Source organism: Maniola hyperantus, chromosome 2 (genome assembly GCF_902806685.2).
Source record: "Maniola hyperantus chromosome 2, iAphHyp1.2, whole genome shotgun sequence".
Classification (NCBI taxonomy): Eukaryota; Metazoa; Arthropoda; class Insecta; order Lepidoptera; family Nymphalidae; genus Maniola; species Maniola hyperantus.
The window spans coordinates 12,512,945-12,529,769 of NC_048537.1; the positions used below are offsets into that span (position 1 = coordinate 12,512,945).

At 39.5% G+C, this 16,825-nt stretch overlaps 1 protein-coding gene across 5 annotated transcripts in view; it reads left to right on the forward strand.

The window, feature by feature from the left end:
• The window catches only part of Asap (ArfGAP domain of ASAP), a 70,475-nt gene that overhangs the window by 47,198 nt on the left and 6,452 nt on the right, over positions 1–16,825 (forward strand). The window contains exons 5-16 of one of the 5 annotated variants that reach the window (XM_069504319.1): positions 1,382–1,627; positions 2,606–2,867; positions 4,820–5,044; positions 8,355–8,577; positions 8,795–8,975; positions 9,617–9,898; positions 10,320–10,439; positions 10,905–11,097; positions 12,279–12,419; positions 12,946–13,064; positions 13,555–13,605; positions 15,906–16,100. In XM_069504319.1, the coding sequence (XP_069360420.1) occupies positions 1,382–1,627; positions 2,606–2,867; positions 4,820–5,044; positions 8,355–8,577; positions 8,795–8,975; positions 9,617–9,898; positions 10,320–10,439; positions 10,905–11,097; positions 12,279–12,419; positions 12,946–13,064; positions 13,555–13,605; positions 15,906–16,100 (2,238 nt within the window). The remainder of the gene's footprint in view (positions 1–1,381; positions 1,628–2,605; positions 2,868–4,819; positions 5,045–8,354; positions 8,578–8,794; positions 8,976–9,616; positions 9,899–10,319; positions 10,440–10,904; positions 11,098–12,278; positions 12,420–12,945; positions 13,065–13,554; positions 13,606–15,905; positions 16,101–16,825) is intronic. The other 4 variants (XM_034975677.2, XM_069504331.1, XM_034975684.2 and 1 more) reach the window with 4 other exon arrangements.

Below are 16,825 nucleotides of genomic sequence, written 5' to 3' on the forward strand. Positions count from 1 at the left end.
CATATTTATAATATCCTGGTAGCAATGCATTATTCAGAGTCGGCTAAAGCCAATTATAATCCGGGTATCTTTAAAACAAGGGTAAATACCTTCTAGGCAAACGCCTCCCATCTTAGGCCACATCTTCCCATGAGGTGTAATCGCGGCCAGGCGTGTGCCTATAGTGATTTAAAAAAAGCTTTTCGAAAATATTTTCATGCCTTTCTTTAGTTCCTTTAGATCCTTTAGTTTTTCTTCTCTCTTTAGGTTAAATACCCGACTCCTCACAGCTTGATCGTAGATCACATCTGCTTTCGGGCTATTGTTGGAGCCATTCTTTGTACAAAGTTCTCTTCTCAAAGTTAGTTTGAATGGATAAAGAGGAGCTATAAGTTTTGTCAAATAAGTAAAGTAAAATATAAATCAATAAAGTTCTTTTGTTAGAAGCATTCAAAAGAAAAACTTGAAGTTGTTGCGAATAAATTGTCCGTCGTTAGACTTTTTGGGGTTCTGCGGAAAAAAATTGCTTTTTAAATAAAGCTCCTAGGACTTTAGGTATTTAGTATTTAAATCAGAGGCGCAATAAATAATAAAGAAAAAGTGGCTGGTGCTTTAGCCGATGCGGTACTGTAGCGTCAGGTCATCGACCGGCCTTGCGCCGCGCAGGGCCGCTGGCGAGCCGTCTTGACCCTTGCTTTGTTCTGTAGCTGTTCCACCGACAACAGTCCTGGCTTCGGCTAGCTTGGTTGTCCAACCCACGCACTTACCGAGCACTTTGTATACCTACTTTGCACCCGAACGATTGGCTGACTGCACGTTTTGTAACTCAAATATAAACGAAGTCCGCGATTTTACTTGCAATATTCGTTATCTATTTTTTTTGTCCACAAGTGCTTTAACAACGATCCTTTGCAGTCTTTCAACATAGTTTTTCCATTGGAACTAAAGTATACTTATGACAGAAGAATTCGTTTTTCACCATTTCACCATCATCATTCTAATGAAATAAATTCGTCGATCATAATTCATATGACGCTGCAAACTATAATATAGTACACATAGCCGGCGAGACGCCAAGAAGATTGTGCAAGGTCGCGTGTATTATTATTACACAACTACGAAATATAAATGTGGATCCACTACGGCATGATGCGCGTACGATCGTGCGCTCGTGCGTCATCAGATATGATACCTAATTATAGATTACGGAAGGGCGCGTAATTTGTATTTCTATACAATGGGATTTCTGCCCGAGTTGATTCCGACGACGCCTTGTAATTCCCTGATGCGGTAACAGGAGAGATTCCCACGCACGGTGTTGGCGTCTCCCTGTCTGTAGTGCTAGTACCGAACTCGGAAACTGGCGTTGTTCCATGTAGTGATGTTGAAAAAATTGTTTCAGTACCTGATAAAGTTCAACGAGATAAAAACAAAGAAGGGCATCGAACTGCTGCAGCACCTGGTGGAGTACTATCACGCACAAACAAATTATTTTCAAGATGGGCTGAAGACGATCGAGCACTTTGGCGTATACGTCGCGGATCTTAGTGTACAGTTGCAGAAGATTAGGCAGCAGCAAGACGATGAACGACGGAGACTCTTAGAACTAAGGAATATGCTAAGGGCTGCCACACCACAGGATAGAGATGTAAGTCCACCTTTTCAGGACTTTTCCAACATTTTCTTTGTCCTAGCAATACTCAGAGAGTCCGTAAGAAATGAGGAGGATGTTTCATAACACCCGAAAATTGGTAATACCTATTTCCTCTGCGCTGCTTAATTAACTATAGTAGAATAGAAGTAGCTGGGGTCTGCTTTTTTACCAGACTTATATCTGACACCTCACTATGAGGTGCTTATATTCGAAAAAAAAACGATAATCAACTTTAGGAAACCCTATAAGTGTATTAAGAATTACGAGCATTAGTAAATTGTCGAGTAAGCCTGAAAGGCTTTCTATCCATTACATGGGCTTAAACATAATCGGCTACCACTGAAGTGTTATCGATTACGCTTGACATTGAAACGGACAACGCCTTCTTTTGTTACATTAGTGATTAATAGTGTAACAAGATTGTTAGATAATCCGGTAGGAACTAGAGGTTATGTCTTATCATCATATATCGGAAAATAAGTTCTTAGATTATGTACCACTGTGACTTTTCAGCATAGACTTATTTTTTAAACTGCCTCCACTACACTGATGTTCAGAAAAAGGCTAATTTTATTAATTCCCTGCGTCTGCTTACTTACTGAAATAGCACCCATGATATAAATGAAAATGTGTGCCTTTTTAAAGAATTCTGCTATGTCGAAATTCCTCATTTGGGACCTAAAATTTTTGGTCACGCATTCTAAAACTTACACAACATTCCTTTAGTGGAGCCCAAACTTTATTGATCATACATTCTAAAATAATTCAGTATAGCGTTTTAAAAAAAAAATTACGGAATGCGTTCTACGAGAATTTCTAAATACTTTGGTCCTTAAATCCTTAAATTTTTGGTTACATATTATTTTAAAATTTTGATACGGTTTGGAGATAGTTTACCAAGAAACATTAACAAAATATGCCTGCTCGTTTTTTTGTGTGTAACAGTCAATTTTATACTGTCTCTTACACCAGGCCGCCGCAGCTATGGGTGGCTACTCCCTCCATCAGTTGCAAGGCGACAAACAACACGGCGTAACACGAAGCGGGTACCTCCTGAAGAAATCCGAAGGCAAAGTGCGGAGGGTATGGCAAAAAAGAAGATGCAGAGTCACGGCGGAAGGATTCCTGGACATCTTCCACGCTGACGAGAACAAAACACCGGCAAGAGTTAACCTTCTTACGTGTCAGATAAAAGTCGCCTCGGAAGATAAACGGGCGTTTGATCTAGTCTCATGTAAGTAGCGCTAACTTTTCCACAAATTTCATTTTTCCAAAAAAGAATTTCAAGCGATGAGCGGGAGCTTCAGGCGATGCTGCGTGACATGCATCACCGCCCACCTTTTCACATATTTTTATCCTAGCATTTCCCCCATATAAACAAGATTTTACAGTTGCTTGACTGCGACCTCAACGATCAGAGTAAGATGAAGAATCGATAATAGGTTGTTTGATTTCCGGGATAAAAAGTAGCCTATCACACTCTCTAAGTTTTTAAATATATCCACGCAAAAAATAATGTCGATCCGTTGCTCCGACAGGCGTCATTCTTGCGTCATGATTGAAGGACAAACTAACAAACACACTTTCGCATTTATAATAGTAGTGACGGATTTGATGTTAGTGATAAAATCAAGCCTAATGTGCTCTTCGTGACATGTCGGGAGTCTTTGATTTCAGTCAACTAATGGAAAATCGATTTGCTAATCTAATGTTTTCGTAGCATAAGTAAGGTCGTCTAAAAACTAAACACTACATTTACAATGCGTACAAAATGAGTTATCACGCGCCATTTTAATTTTGTGTCACCTGTCATGTCATTAGTACGATCTTAGTCCTTATTTTAAAAGTGACATAAAGTTAAAATGGCGCGTGAGAACTCATTTTGTGCGGACCATCTATACTCCATACTATCATATAAAGAGGTAATGTCGTTAAGTTTGTTTGCAGGGGGTAATCTTTGGAACTACTGAACCGATTTTAAAAACTCTTTCACCAGTAGACAGGTACATTATTCCTGAGTGACATAGGCTATACGGGATCTTTAAAAACCTAAATCTACGCGGGCGAAGCCGCGGCGATCAGCTAGTACAATATACATTAGTTTTGTTGTCAAATAATAAAATTAAGCAAGCTATTTACGCAAGTAAACTTACAGGTGTAATTGTGGGACGCGGCCTAACATAAGACGAGTATACATCAGTGCACTGTTATGTGGTTATAATATCTACTATTTACTTTGCCTGAGTACCTTACGTCGCATGTGATTTTCAATAGTGATAAGCCCTTTCATGTATCTCTAATATTATGTAACCAATTTATCCATTTGGAAATCACGCGCTGTTGTTTTGATAAGCAATAATATCTGTGCGTGACAATGTTTGAAAATTGCGTTGTCAATTACAAAGCCGTTTGCAATTGACACATTTGGGACGAAGCAACACTAAACATATTGGTCTAATGAATTTATATCGGAAATGAATTGAACTGTATCATTTATTACCTACCTAATACCTATGTATATTAAGAATTCGGTTTCTGATGTTTTCGTACACTAAGTTTACCGAAATGGAGTGGAATTGTACGATTTACATATCGATACCAATATTGTAAATGCGAAAGTGTGTCTGTCTGTCTGCTAGCCTTTCACGGTCGACCGACCGACCCGAAAAAAATTTCTTTAACAGCCACAGTATGACGGTCGCAATCTCCCATGACACTGGCTGGATAAAATGCCAATGGATATGGGCAGCAAGATTGCCATAAATTCACCTAACTACAATAATAATAATTATTGTGATTATAACAATGTGATACTTACAACATCTGTACAACCCTTCAGATATCATCATCATGACCAACCCATCGCCGGCTCACTACGCACGGGTCTCCTCTCAAAGTGAGAAGGGTTTTGGCCATAGTCTACCACGCTGGCAATGTGCGGATCGGCAGACTTCCCACACCTTTGGAGAACATTATGGAGAACTCTCAGGCATATAGGTTTCTTCACGACGTTTTCTTTCACCGTTAAAGCAAGCGATATTTAATTGCTTAAAACGCACATAACTCCGAAATGTTAGAGGTGCGTGCCCGATCGAACCCCCGACTTCCTAACGAGGCGGACGTCCTAACCACTATCTATCACACCTTCAGATATAACTACGACTAATTTAAAACTCGCTATTTCAGACAATCGTACCTACCACTTTCAAGCGGAAGACGAAAACGAACAGCGAGCATGGGCATCGGTGCTCGTCAACTGTAAGGAAGGGGCGTTGATGAGAGCGTTTCACCAGCAAGCCGGGGAGAGCAACGATAATGGGCATTCCTTGTTAGATCTACAGCGAGCTATCATACGCGCTGTGCGGTCGTTGCCGGGGAACCAAGTGTGTGCCGATTGCGGATCCACAAATGGTAAGAATCTTCTCCTTCTATACTCTAGTCTCTAAACACCAACCAATCACAAACAAAACTATGCTTTCGAATTGAATTTCGAATGTTTTTTGATAACATAGGTTATCTTTAAATTAAAGAAAACTAAGAGCCCTCGCCCACGGCGACTTTTTGTAGCGATGCTGTCGCGCGTTTACTAAACGCACGCCAGCATCACTACTAACGCGTGTTAGTCGCATTTGCAACGCGCTACTGCATCGCGACTGTATCGATGCAAACGCGCGACCGTGTCGGACGACATCGGGGAAAGAACGGAGGGAGGGTGGCGCATGAATGGAGAACCAAGCATCAGTGCAACATTTTTTTCTCGTTTGCATCGAGACAGAAGCGCGACAGTATCGCGTTTGCATCGCGACTGAATCTAAGACCGTGGGCGAGGGCACACAGCTAGCGACCGCTTCGCGACTGTATCGATGCGGAAGCGCGACAGCATCGCTACTGTATCGCTACAAAAAGTCGCCGTGGGCGAGGGCTCAAAAAGGCACAAAAATACTTTTTAAGCCATTGTAGTTCGTGCTTAGTAGCTGCATAACTGAAAGGGAAACTCAAATTGTCCACTTGATTTTTTTTTCTTCTTTCTCCGTGATTAGGTACTATTTAACGGAAAACAGTATTACTATAGTATGTTTTGTTTTCGTATGTATGAATGATATAATACACATAATTATGTAATGTATCAAGTTTCATCATGGAAGTTATATTCTTTCGTATAAACGGTAAATGATAGCGTTTAAGTCCTTGGTGATGGTAATTACAGTACAGTCGTCATGGCCGTCACCCACCTACTGGATGAGATGAGAGGCCAATGGTACAAGGCAATGCACGCGAATTTATCATCAGCAGAGATCTAGCTACAATACCTTATTATTTTTACATTATATATTTTACCGTTCTTTACGTGATCAAATCACTAATGAGGAGATTCGTAGGAGAACCAGAGTAACTATCATAGTTCAACGGGTTGCGAAGCTGAATTGGCAATGGGCAGGCACATAGTACGAAAAACCGATAAACGTTAGGGCTCTTCTCTGTAGACGCGACTCGTGGCGTGTCGCGTGGTACGTCGTGTCGCGCTGTGGCGAAGTTTGAGAGCGTTTATGCAGAACCGTTTGCTTGTTATATGGCATAGTACAACGAGCGACGCAACGCACCACGCGCCGCGTCTCCAGAAAAGAGCCGTTAGTGTACTAAGGTGCTAGAATGGCGACCTAGTACCAGAAAGCCTAGCGTTGGCAGATCCTCCACTGGGTGGACAGACGACATTAAGGCACTAGATTCAGGCGGCAAGACCCTCTAAGAGGCCTATGTCCAACAGCGGTCTATCAATTGACGATGATGATGTATCGTCGATATCATAGGTATCTACTATTGTAAATATGTCGTTTGTGAAGATATACTTGACAAGTGGAAGAGACGTGGCGCAGTCACAATATATCTCCTCGAACGAACAAGTATGGTGCCGATACATGATCACGACGTGAAAAAAATTAATCGCTCGCGTCACCACATCTTCACCATTCGCTATATTTTACTGCTACTTTATCAGTTTGTTTTTAAGAATAAAAATATCGTTTCGGTAGAATCTGGCCTATACGTATTATGGACCCTATGAAGGGTTCCACCCTTTACCGATATACTGTAGTTTTTGGTAAACTAAGGGTGAAAATATGTAAATTATTATTTCTGTAATCTATTACTTCTTTATAATAAAGATCGTTCGATCAACTCATCTCGATGCAGATAAAGTTTCAAATTATTTGATATAGATCGCTCTGATAACTCGTAAACGTGAAATCGATTATTTCATCGATTGATTGAAAAATACCGTTTTATTGCGTTTTCCAATCGAACTCGTTGCATCGAGCAGATAAATATTAAACTAATAGGAAATATACCTATAGTACGCGACAGGTTGAGATAACAATTGGGGAAACGCCCCGCACACCCGTGCGTCACCCGAGCTCGCCCGCACCGGGTTAGCGCGGGGGCTGTGCGGGGCGTCCCCTCCCCGTTTGCTATTTCAACCTGTCGCGTACTATACTTAGATCACCATACATACCAGCATAAGACGAAATAGCATTAAAATTAAAATTAATAACTTAAATTACTAGAATAAAGTTGTATCTCGAATGTAAATATAGGCCACGCGTCCGGGTTTTCCCGGATTCGTCCCAGTTTCTGCGGTTCACGGAAGCGTATAAAACAGGATATTATTTCTACAGTATCCGTGGTTTGCGGCTTCGGTATTTCAATAATGTTGCGATAGTTTATTTTGTTTAAAATAACAAAAGTTATATAATATGACCAAGTGATAGCTAATTGGCAGTTTCAGTTCACATAGGAAGTTGGCTTCCTTCTACATTGACTTTTTTAATTTATAGACTAGCGATTGGCTGCAATCAGACTTGCTGGCAAGTGATGATGCAGCCTAAGATGGATCACGTTTGCGTAGAAGATGTCTATTCACTCTTGAATTTAACTTTCACAAATCAATTAATAATCTATTTACAATCTTACATAACATAATAACTATTTTAATTTATAATATGTTTTAACACTTTTGTTTGTAAACCGGTACGCTTACGCTACTTTATAATCGCTATTTGGTAGCTATATGGTGGAGCAGTTTAAAAAAAAACAAAAAATAACAGCTCACAAAACGTGGAATCTACCGCTAATTTCCACTAATAAGTTGATTAAACTGTTTCTCAAAAACAAATTACCTTATTATTAATTATTGTTTTGTTACTGCATTATAAGATGGAGGTGACAGCATCTCTTAATGCATTTTCTTAATCGGCACAGCGATTGTTTTGCTGTAATTGGTTTATCGTGTTAATTGGCTGATGAAGGCTCATTGTTTTCCACGACGCTATGATATTAACTCATTGTTGCATAATTCTATTGTTAAATGGCGCACAGTTTTTTGTTTTCATTATTCAATAATCCGTGACTTGATAACAGCATGCTGTTGGTCGATTGCGGAAACAGCATCAATCATTATTACAATCTCAATGGGGTATTTGACTACATCAAAAATAAATTATTTCTCAGTGATAATTAAATAGAGGGTCTTCCAAGATACGTAAAATCCACGTCTTTTGTTGGTTTTAAGTGTAATAACCATTTTAAATTATCGATTAAACTAAAAAAACCACGTCAAATGATTGTGACGTCACACACCGGTTACTTAAATAAATATTGTTACACTGTTAACGTCCATTAAACTGTTTGAATTTAGTCATTAGCTAAAATGCAAAATTGTTTACAGATCCCACCTGGCTATCGACAAACTTCGGCGTAATCGTGTGTATAGAATGTTCTGGAAGTCACAGAGAACTGGGCGTTCACATATCAAGGATACAGTCGCTAACGCTGGACCGACTGAGCACGTCTCAGCTTCTGCTTGCGAGGAATATGGGGAATCAAATGTTTAATGAGGTCATGGAGAATACGTTGGACGACAGAGATAAATTGACACCCGAAAGTACTATGTAAGTAGAGTTTTGAGCTTGTCACTTACTGTGTATCGACTCAACGCACTAATGAATCATCTCAACCCATCACCTATTATGTGACGTTTGGTCGGTCTCAACAACAGAGACAACTTACGAAACCGCTATCTGCTTCTAAAGGTCGATGTTCAATATTTCCTGCCGGGTATTGTACCGCTTTTTGAGGATTTTAATTCCAATCTCTTTTTACCACCAGGGAAGAAAGATTAAGGTTTATCCGGGAAAAGTACGTGTACCGGGCGTGGGCGGCGCGGACGTGTCGAGACGCGGCCGAGAGGCTGTCCGAGGTGGAGCACGCAGTCAACAACGGCCACCTGCAGAACTTACTGCAAGCTTACGCTGAAGGGGCTGACTTAGGATCCGTCCTACCCAGCTCGGTAAGTAAACAACGTCCTTCAAGTAAACAATCCCCATAGAAATTAGCACACACAGGTGCACTCTCTCTTCCCTTACTTTCATAGTTTGATGGGGTGGTAAACCAACACGACCGGAGAAAGATCAAATGAGGATCCGACGGCTTTACGTATTCTGCCTGACACCGGACCAGTACCAGAGTTCACGACAGTGAAGAAACTTCTAACAAAACGACTTCGTTCGTCGACGAAAAGCGACTTCGACGTCACTGGCAGGCGTCAAATGTTAGTACATTTGACGCAGATTGCCCTAAAGTAGGCCTATTTTTTTTTGAAAATTGCCAGAGTCCCTCATACCTGCGATGCGTAATGGCATTTTTACCAGAGGGGGAAAAAAGGCCTATTTTTCTTTGATTTTACGTCACCATAGCCTAAAATATTTGACATATCGTCGATTCAGGATCAAACCGAGGCTTCCCTCATTCTAGTTCACTCTGCTAGTACTGAGAAATTTTTGATAGAAAACCCCAATACCCTATTTTTATTTTGACCCGGAAATCAGATACTTTTTAGGGTTCCATACCTCAAAGGAAAAAAGGCACATCTTACAATTTAAAAAATCTTACTTAGATTTTATCTAATAAACGATATTTTGTTGTTTATAGGATTGCGGCGAAACGGCTCTCCACCTCGCCATATCCCGAGAATTAGGCGACGGTTCGTGTCTACACATAGTCGATTTTCTAGTCCAAAATGGCGGTTCACAATTACTGGACAAAGCCACGCTGTCCGGTATGACCGCGCTACACTTGTGCGCGGCGATCGATCGCACGGAGCCTATGAAGTTGTTGCTGAAGGCAGGAGCCGATTCTACGATAAAGGACAACAACGGAAGAACTGCGTTGCAGATCGCGAGGCAGCTGGGCCACCATGCGTGTCAAGAGTTGGTAAGTTTCTTATAAAATGATTAGCTTATGCTCGTGATTTCGTTCTTGTGGACTACACAAATTTCAAACCCCTATTTTACCCCTTTAGGGGTTGAATTTTCAAAAGCCCCTTTCTTAGCAGATGTCTGCATGCCAAATTTCAGCCCGATCAGTCCAGTAGTTTGAGCTGTGCGTTGATAGATCAGTCAGTCAGTCAGGAACTTCTTTCCCTATCCATGGAAAGAAGTTAGTATAACACTCCCTCAGTTACATAGTCCCATACAAATGATAGAGGAAAAATTTTAGTGGGTGTTAAACCATTTTGATACTCCAACCAAACTATTTTGATACGCGCTAGTATTTAGTGCGACTGATGTGCAAAAGAATTAAAAATAGGAAAAAGAAGGGTTTCAAAAATGACAAACTAAGCTCTTTCTTCCAGCTCGAAAGTGTAGATAAGCGTGAGAAGAGTATTTATGAAAACATCAACATAGACTGGAATCTATCCCACGATGACGGCTCTACGGATTTCTCTGACGACGATACGGTTATCGACGAACGGGTAAGAACCCAAATCTTCCTGTATCATATTTTCTCTTTGCAGAGGCGTCTTTCAATAATGGTTAGGGATTGTGTTGAGGTAAAAATGCAGTAAGATCTCATGTTCTTCCTCATAACAATGGGACTAAAGTATTGAAAGAACACTGAAGAATGTTTGTTTTCTTTTTTTGGAAAATATTAATTGATGATTTTCTGATCAGCTTCTATAGGTTCCCTATTACGAAAAGCAATTCAGAATACTTTTAATTTAGATATAAAAAAAATATTTCTTTGTATATTCGATGGTAATAAAAACTAGTAGTTACATTCAGAATTAGTGTAAATTAACATCCAGAAAAATCTCAAACAGATCTTTGACGAATCAACATTACTAATTAAAAACTTTTTAACAAATCAAAATGGATAGTAAGATTTTTCGAGGATGTTTAAAAGATATTAATACATGAAGCAGTTTAATTTCTTCCAGCAAAACGGTAGCGTGACGCCAGAGAAGAAATGTCCCAGATCGCGGCCTCCATCTTACGCGGGTACGTGCGGTGCGGGGGGTGGTGGTGGTGGTGGTGGGGATTCCCCTGTGCTTCGCTCCAGGTCCTCGACTTGCGACTCCTTGCATCACGCGCCGCCTACTCCGACCACGCTGCCGAGGAAGCCCAACGTTTGTGAGTATGCTTATTTAGGAATTTGAACCTTATTCCAAGGTATACAAGATTCAAGTTACATACGTTTTCTACTTGCGGTATAGATAGGTAAGTGTTTTGACGTGTGACGTCATATGCGAGTACGTGCTTGCCTGTTGGGAGGTGGGGTTTCCCCTGTGCTTCGCTCCAGGTCTCGACTTGCAACTCCTTGCATCACGCACCGCCTACCCCGACCACGTTGCCGAGGAAACCGAACGTTTGTGAGTATGCTTATTTAGGAATTTGAACCTTATTGTAGGGTAAACAAGGTTCAAGTTACTGCGTTTTCTACTTGCGGTGGAGATAGGTAAGTGTTTTGACGTGTGACGTCATATGCGAGTACGTGCTTGCCTGTTGGAGGTGGGGTTTCCCCTGTGCTTCGCTCCAGGTCCTAGACTTGCGACTCCTTGCATCACGCACCGCCTACCCCGACCACGTTGCCGAGGAAACCCAACGTTTGTGAGTATGCTTATTTAGAATTTCAACTTTATCTTTGTATAGACAGTTCAAAATTCTTTGTCAATCGCTTGATGTTACTGCATTCCTACTTGCGATGGACAAGTTGGGATGGCAATCGGGGCGTCCCCCCGCCTCATACCCCGATTGCCATCTCGACCTCGACCGTCGGGTACTGTTAAGAGAGTGCACGGACGTGATGAAGACAAGTAAGTTGTGGTTTTGTTTTTGTATGAAGACAAAACAGATTTTCGTTCCGACAGTCTTGGTCTAGAAGTATATGAACGTAAGTTTCACAATAAAATTGGTTTGTTGTTTTATAGATTTTGTATGGTGGCGGCATAGCGTTCCATCACTTTGACTGATTACTCCATGACTGCATGCTATGAATATGTAAGGGTCAAATCTAGCTTATTTAAATTATGTACCTAGTTTGAGGTTTGGTGCTTGACTGTATATAATTGACTAGCTGATACCCGTGACTTCGTACGCGTTGATTTAGGTTTTTAAAAATCCCGTAGGAAATGATTTTCCAGGGAAAAAGGCCTTGGCACTTTTCAGGTCTTAAACTAAACCTGTGCAAAAAATCCCGCCGATCCGTTGTTCCGTTGCGACGTGTTATAGGACAAACAAACACTTTCGCATTTATAATATGGGTAGTGATTATTTAATAATTTGTTTAAAATAATTTACTAAAATGAAAGTAGTTTCTTGCATTATTCTAGATAACATTGGCAGCCTGAAGAAGCGTGCGGCGCCCTTGCCTCCGGCTGTAGCGCTGTCACACCCCCCGCCGCACCCTCGCTCCACACCCTCGCCTTCGGCTGACAGCACCAGATCTATTCATGGTAAGTACTATACTGTCTAGGCTCTAACAAACTTCAATTCAAGAGTGAATAATTATCTTCGAGGCAAGCGCGCTCCATCTTAGGCTGCATCATCACTTGCCAGCAAGTTTTATTGCAGCCAAGCGCTAGTTTATAAAAAAAAACTCAAGGCATTTATTCAAGCCGAAATGTCATTCTAAAGGCCCGATGTACATTATTTTCTGCCGCGTACTGTACATGATATCCGCGACTTCGTCCGCGTGGATACGGGTTTAAAATCTCTCGGGAACTCTTTGATTTAACGGGATAAAAAGTAGCCCATGTGTTAAGTCAGGGTATAAGAAAGAAATAAAAAAACGTTTATATTTGAAAGCTGCACACACTACCAGTTAAACCTACGGGTTAGGTTATCCTGTCTACCTATTCCAAATTTCAGTCAAATCTCTCCAGTTGTTTTTGCGTGAAAGAGTAACAAACACACACGCACACACTCACACTATATACTTAAACTTTCGCCTTTATAATGTTAGTGTGATTCTATGGTCAGGCGGAGTGAGCGGAGCGGGCGCGGGCAAGCACCGGCCGCAGCAGCCGCCGCCCACGCCGCCGCCCGCCCAGCTGCACAACGGCGCGCACAGGGACGAGCCCACGCCGCCGCCGAGAAAAGTAACATTACGTCAAATATATTATTATATTTTTTACTTTTACTTTATTCTCTTTGACACATTTTCAGTTAAATAGGCCCTTAGGTTGAAATCTATAGAGCGCACTTTGACTTACAGTACGCGGCCGAAAGTAATGTACATCGACATTTAGAAGGAGCACTGTATCTGTCGTTGAGACCGACAAAACGTCATATAGGTATGAGTGACAGAGACAACGCTCTACGAAGCTGAAAGCTCTTTCTTAAAGTCGATGTACAATATTTCTTGCCGGCTACTGTACGGATTCGATCAGCGATATAAATGTTCTACTAGATGGGGCGGTTCATAGTGACTACATGTTCCAACGAATATCGGTGCCTAATATTTTATCCATTAAATAAAACCATTGTATTTTGTAAATGATGATTACTACGCAATTAGTTCACGCCTATTTTGATAACAAGTATCGAAATAACCTAACAGATCTACAGGGTGTATTTGTTTTGCTTCAGAAAAAAAATAGATTGCAACTGGAAAACGCTGTGAAGGGAAAACTGAAAAGGGTAAAGACTGAGAGAGCTTTAGTGTACTTTCGCTTACCCTTGTTTACGTCCTATACACGATTTGTTTTTATTTGTAAATTTACATTAGTTATTGTCTTGAGAATACCTATTGTATAGTTATTATTTTAATATGAATCTTTTGAAAGTTACAATTGGCTTAAATGGTTAAAGTTAATGGGTAGCCCTACATAATTATTAATATTAAAATTTTTGTCCACTATATTGGGACAGCTCTCATTTTCGTCCCATGTTAGTCCCAAAGATTTCCAATCCAAAGTATCGCGTTCATAAATTTAACGAATTCTCTGGAACTTGGAATTAAATTAGATATAATAGATTTCTGGACGTGTATAGATTGATTCTGATCGTATTTTGGTGTGGTGCCAATGGTTTTAGTTTGCTCCTATATCGTGAACAATAGGGATGTTGACAAAATCCGTAACTTTTATCAAACGTCAAAACGCACACTTCGAGCTGCTATGATATACTGGAATGTGACGTCACAATCATTAGATTGTGACGTCACATTCCAGAATTCCAGATTGTGAGAATCACAATCATCTTTTTTAGTTTAATCAATACGTTAAAATGGTTATTACACTTAAAACTAACAGACGACGTGCAATTTATGTATTTTGGAAGACCCTCTTGATCACTGAGAAATATATATTTATGAATTTATTTATGACATAGGCAACATCCCTATTTAGTGGACATTAACTTTAACCAAACAAACATGATTTTTCAAAATTACATATGAAGATATCCAAAGAATTTACGAGCAGGTATTACCAAATTCTCTGGACAATCGTTTTCTGTAATCCCTCATGAGATTTTCATATATATACCAAAGAGATTATATTATGCGCAGGTTTTGATACTTAGTTGTAATCTACTTCATTATAAATTGCATGTCCTTGACCCAAAAGCTTTCTTCAGCTTTGTACCTATTTTGATGTAAAAAACTAAGTTTTAGAATTTGTTAGAGTAGAAAGTGTAAGTTTTAGATTTACTGTACCTACATGTTAATAGAATTTATAATATGGGAAATATGAATACCTTTCCATTGAAGAAAGAAACAATGCACAATTTTAACAATTTGTTTTTAAATACTAACACACTCAAATTGTATGATTTGCATGGTTTTAAATGATTATATTAAACTGTTGATCACAATCCAATAAAATTAAAAAAAAATTGAAAAACAATGTTTAATCAGTAACTTGCGATAAAATATTTTTATTATGCAAGCAAAATAAATAATTTACAATAGTCTGCTAGAAAAAAGTTCCCTAGGTATTACTTAGTACCTTATTTCTCTACGATTATACATTCCTTTTTCTATTCTCGTGGACTATTGTAATAACTTACGTTTTTAATACTTCAGTTGAAAATGCAACAAGTATCGAATGAAATAATTCGGCACACTCTTTAGAAAGCTTACGAACCTTGTCAATTATATTATACGCAAACCATTGATGAGTGCTTCATGTAGAGAAGTACTCCTGCGGTGCCTAGTCCTTCCTTTTCTAGTATTTTACAATCTGCAGGTTGACTGGTATATTATGAAGGAATTTATAGTAATTTTAATATTGCAAAACCATTTTGTACAAAACGTGAATTTACCGATTGTAAAGGCCATTTTATGTAGCTTTTTCAATAAAATTGGTCTGTGTCAAAAAATTTTTAGAGCATAAAACATATAGATTGTTATGTCCAATCCTTAAAAAGTTCTCTGAAATTACCAGTCAATCTATCTCTACAAAATAGACATATACGTAGCTTAATCAGGGTAACAACACACTCTAATAATGTGAACCGTAAAGATATTAGAAGGTACGTGCTACAAGTGAACGATAAAGCATTGAAGGCGCGTTTTTAAAAATAGCTGGGGCCACAATTGCACATCTGTCTAAAATCGAAATTGAATTGGGGATGCTGAGGGTAGAGTATTAATGCACCGCTCACCATAGATAGATATTTAGTTATGTTATAATGGAGCGTGCGGAATATTTTTAATTTGTATGCTTTGTCATTCATTGCGTGCTATATGTAACTTTGATATCGAATTAGTACATCATTTGCAAAAATGCAGACTTAAATCCTAGTATTATTGTGGATTATACGCATAATGCTAAGCCACTTTATCCTGATTGAGATACCCATTAGTATAGTTAGTCATTTTTACTAAGAATTTTAAAATACTTAAGTCTTTGTTCATATTAAAGTATTATTTTTTATACTGTCACTATATAAACAGAAACAAAAATGTTATTTTGAAACCTAGTTTATTTTCACAGGAATGTTCTAGTCAAGATTCATCACTGGAGCTGTGCGATATATCGGATGGCTTAGACGACACTCGGTTGCAGTCTGCGTTGTCGTGCGACAGCTCACGGTCGCGGGAACGAACGCGACGCTGCGACAGTCGCTCGCTTGACGTTTCCGATACCTCCAGCGTGCACTCGCGATCGCCTTCCACATCTATCACTATTGTGAGTAAAAAAAAATTGGTGTAGAAATGGCATCCCAGAAAAGAACACTTTTTATCCCGGAAAATCAAAGAGTTCCCATAGGATTTTTTAAAATCGAGTATATTTATGAAATAAGAATTTACGCGATGGAAAGAGAGGAGTTGTGTAAAAAGCCGAAGCGCCGTGCGAGATAAATTGCACTTTATTGTGTTATAACAAGAGCTGCTGTTTATTCAAACTTCTTTACGGGCGTGACCCTTTTAAGGTACTATTGAGTGTTTTTAGGGTTCCGTACCTCAAAAGGAAAAGCGGAACCCTTATAGGATCACTTTGTTGTCCGTCTGTCGGTCTGTCAAGAAACCTACAGGCTGAAGTACCCTGTAGGTTGACCTAGAATCATGAAATTTGGCAGGTAGGTAGGTCTTATAGCAGACATTCGGGGAAAAATCTGAAAACTGTGAATTTGTGGTTACATTACACAAAAAAATTAAGTTGTGGTCATTAACTAATAATAATTAATATTTTCAATTTTCGAAGTAAGATAATTATATCAAGTTTGGTATCATATGAAAGGTGTGTCATCATATGCTTCACCTGTGCATTCTAAAACAGATTTTTATTTATTTTTATGCATCATGGTTTTTGAATTATCGTGCAAAATGTCGAAAAAATACGACTGTAGTACGGAACCCTCGTTGCGCGAGTCCGACTCGCACTTGGCCGATTTTTTTATTTGGTACTATCCT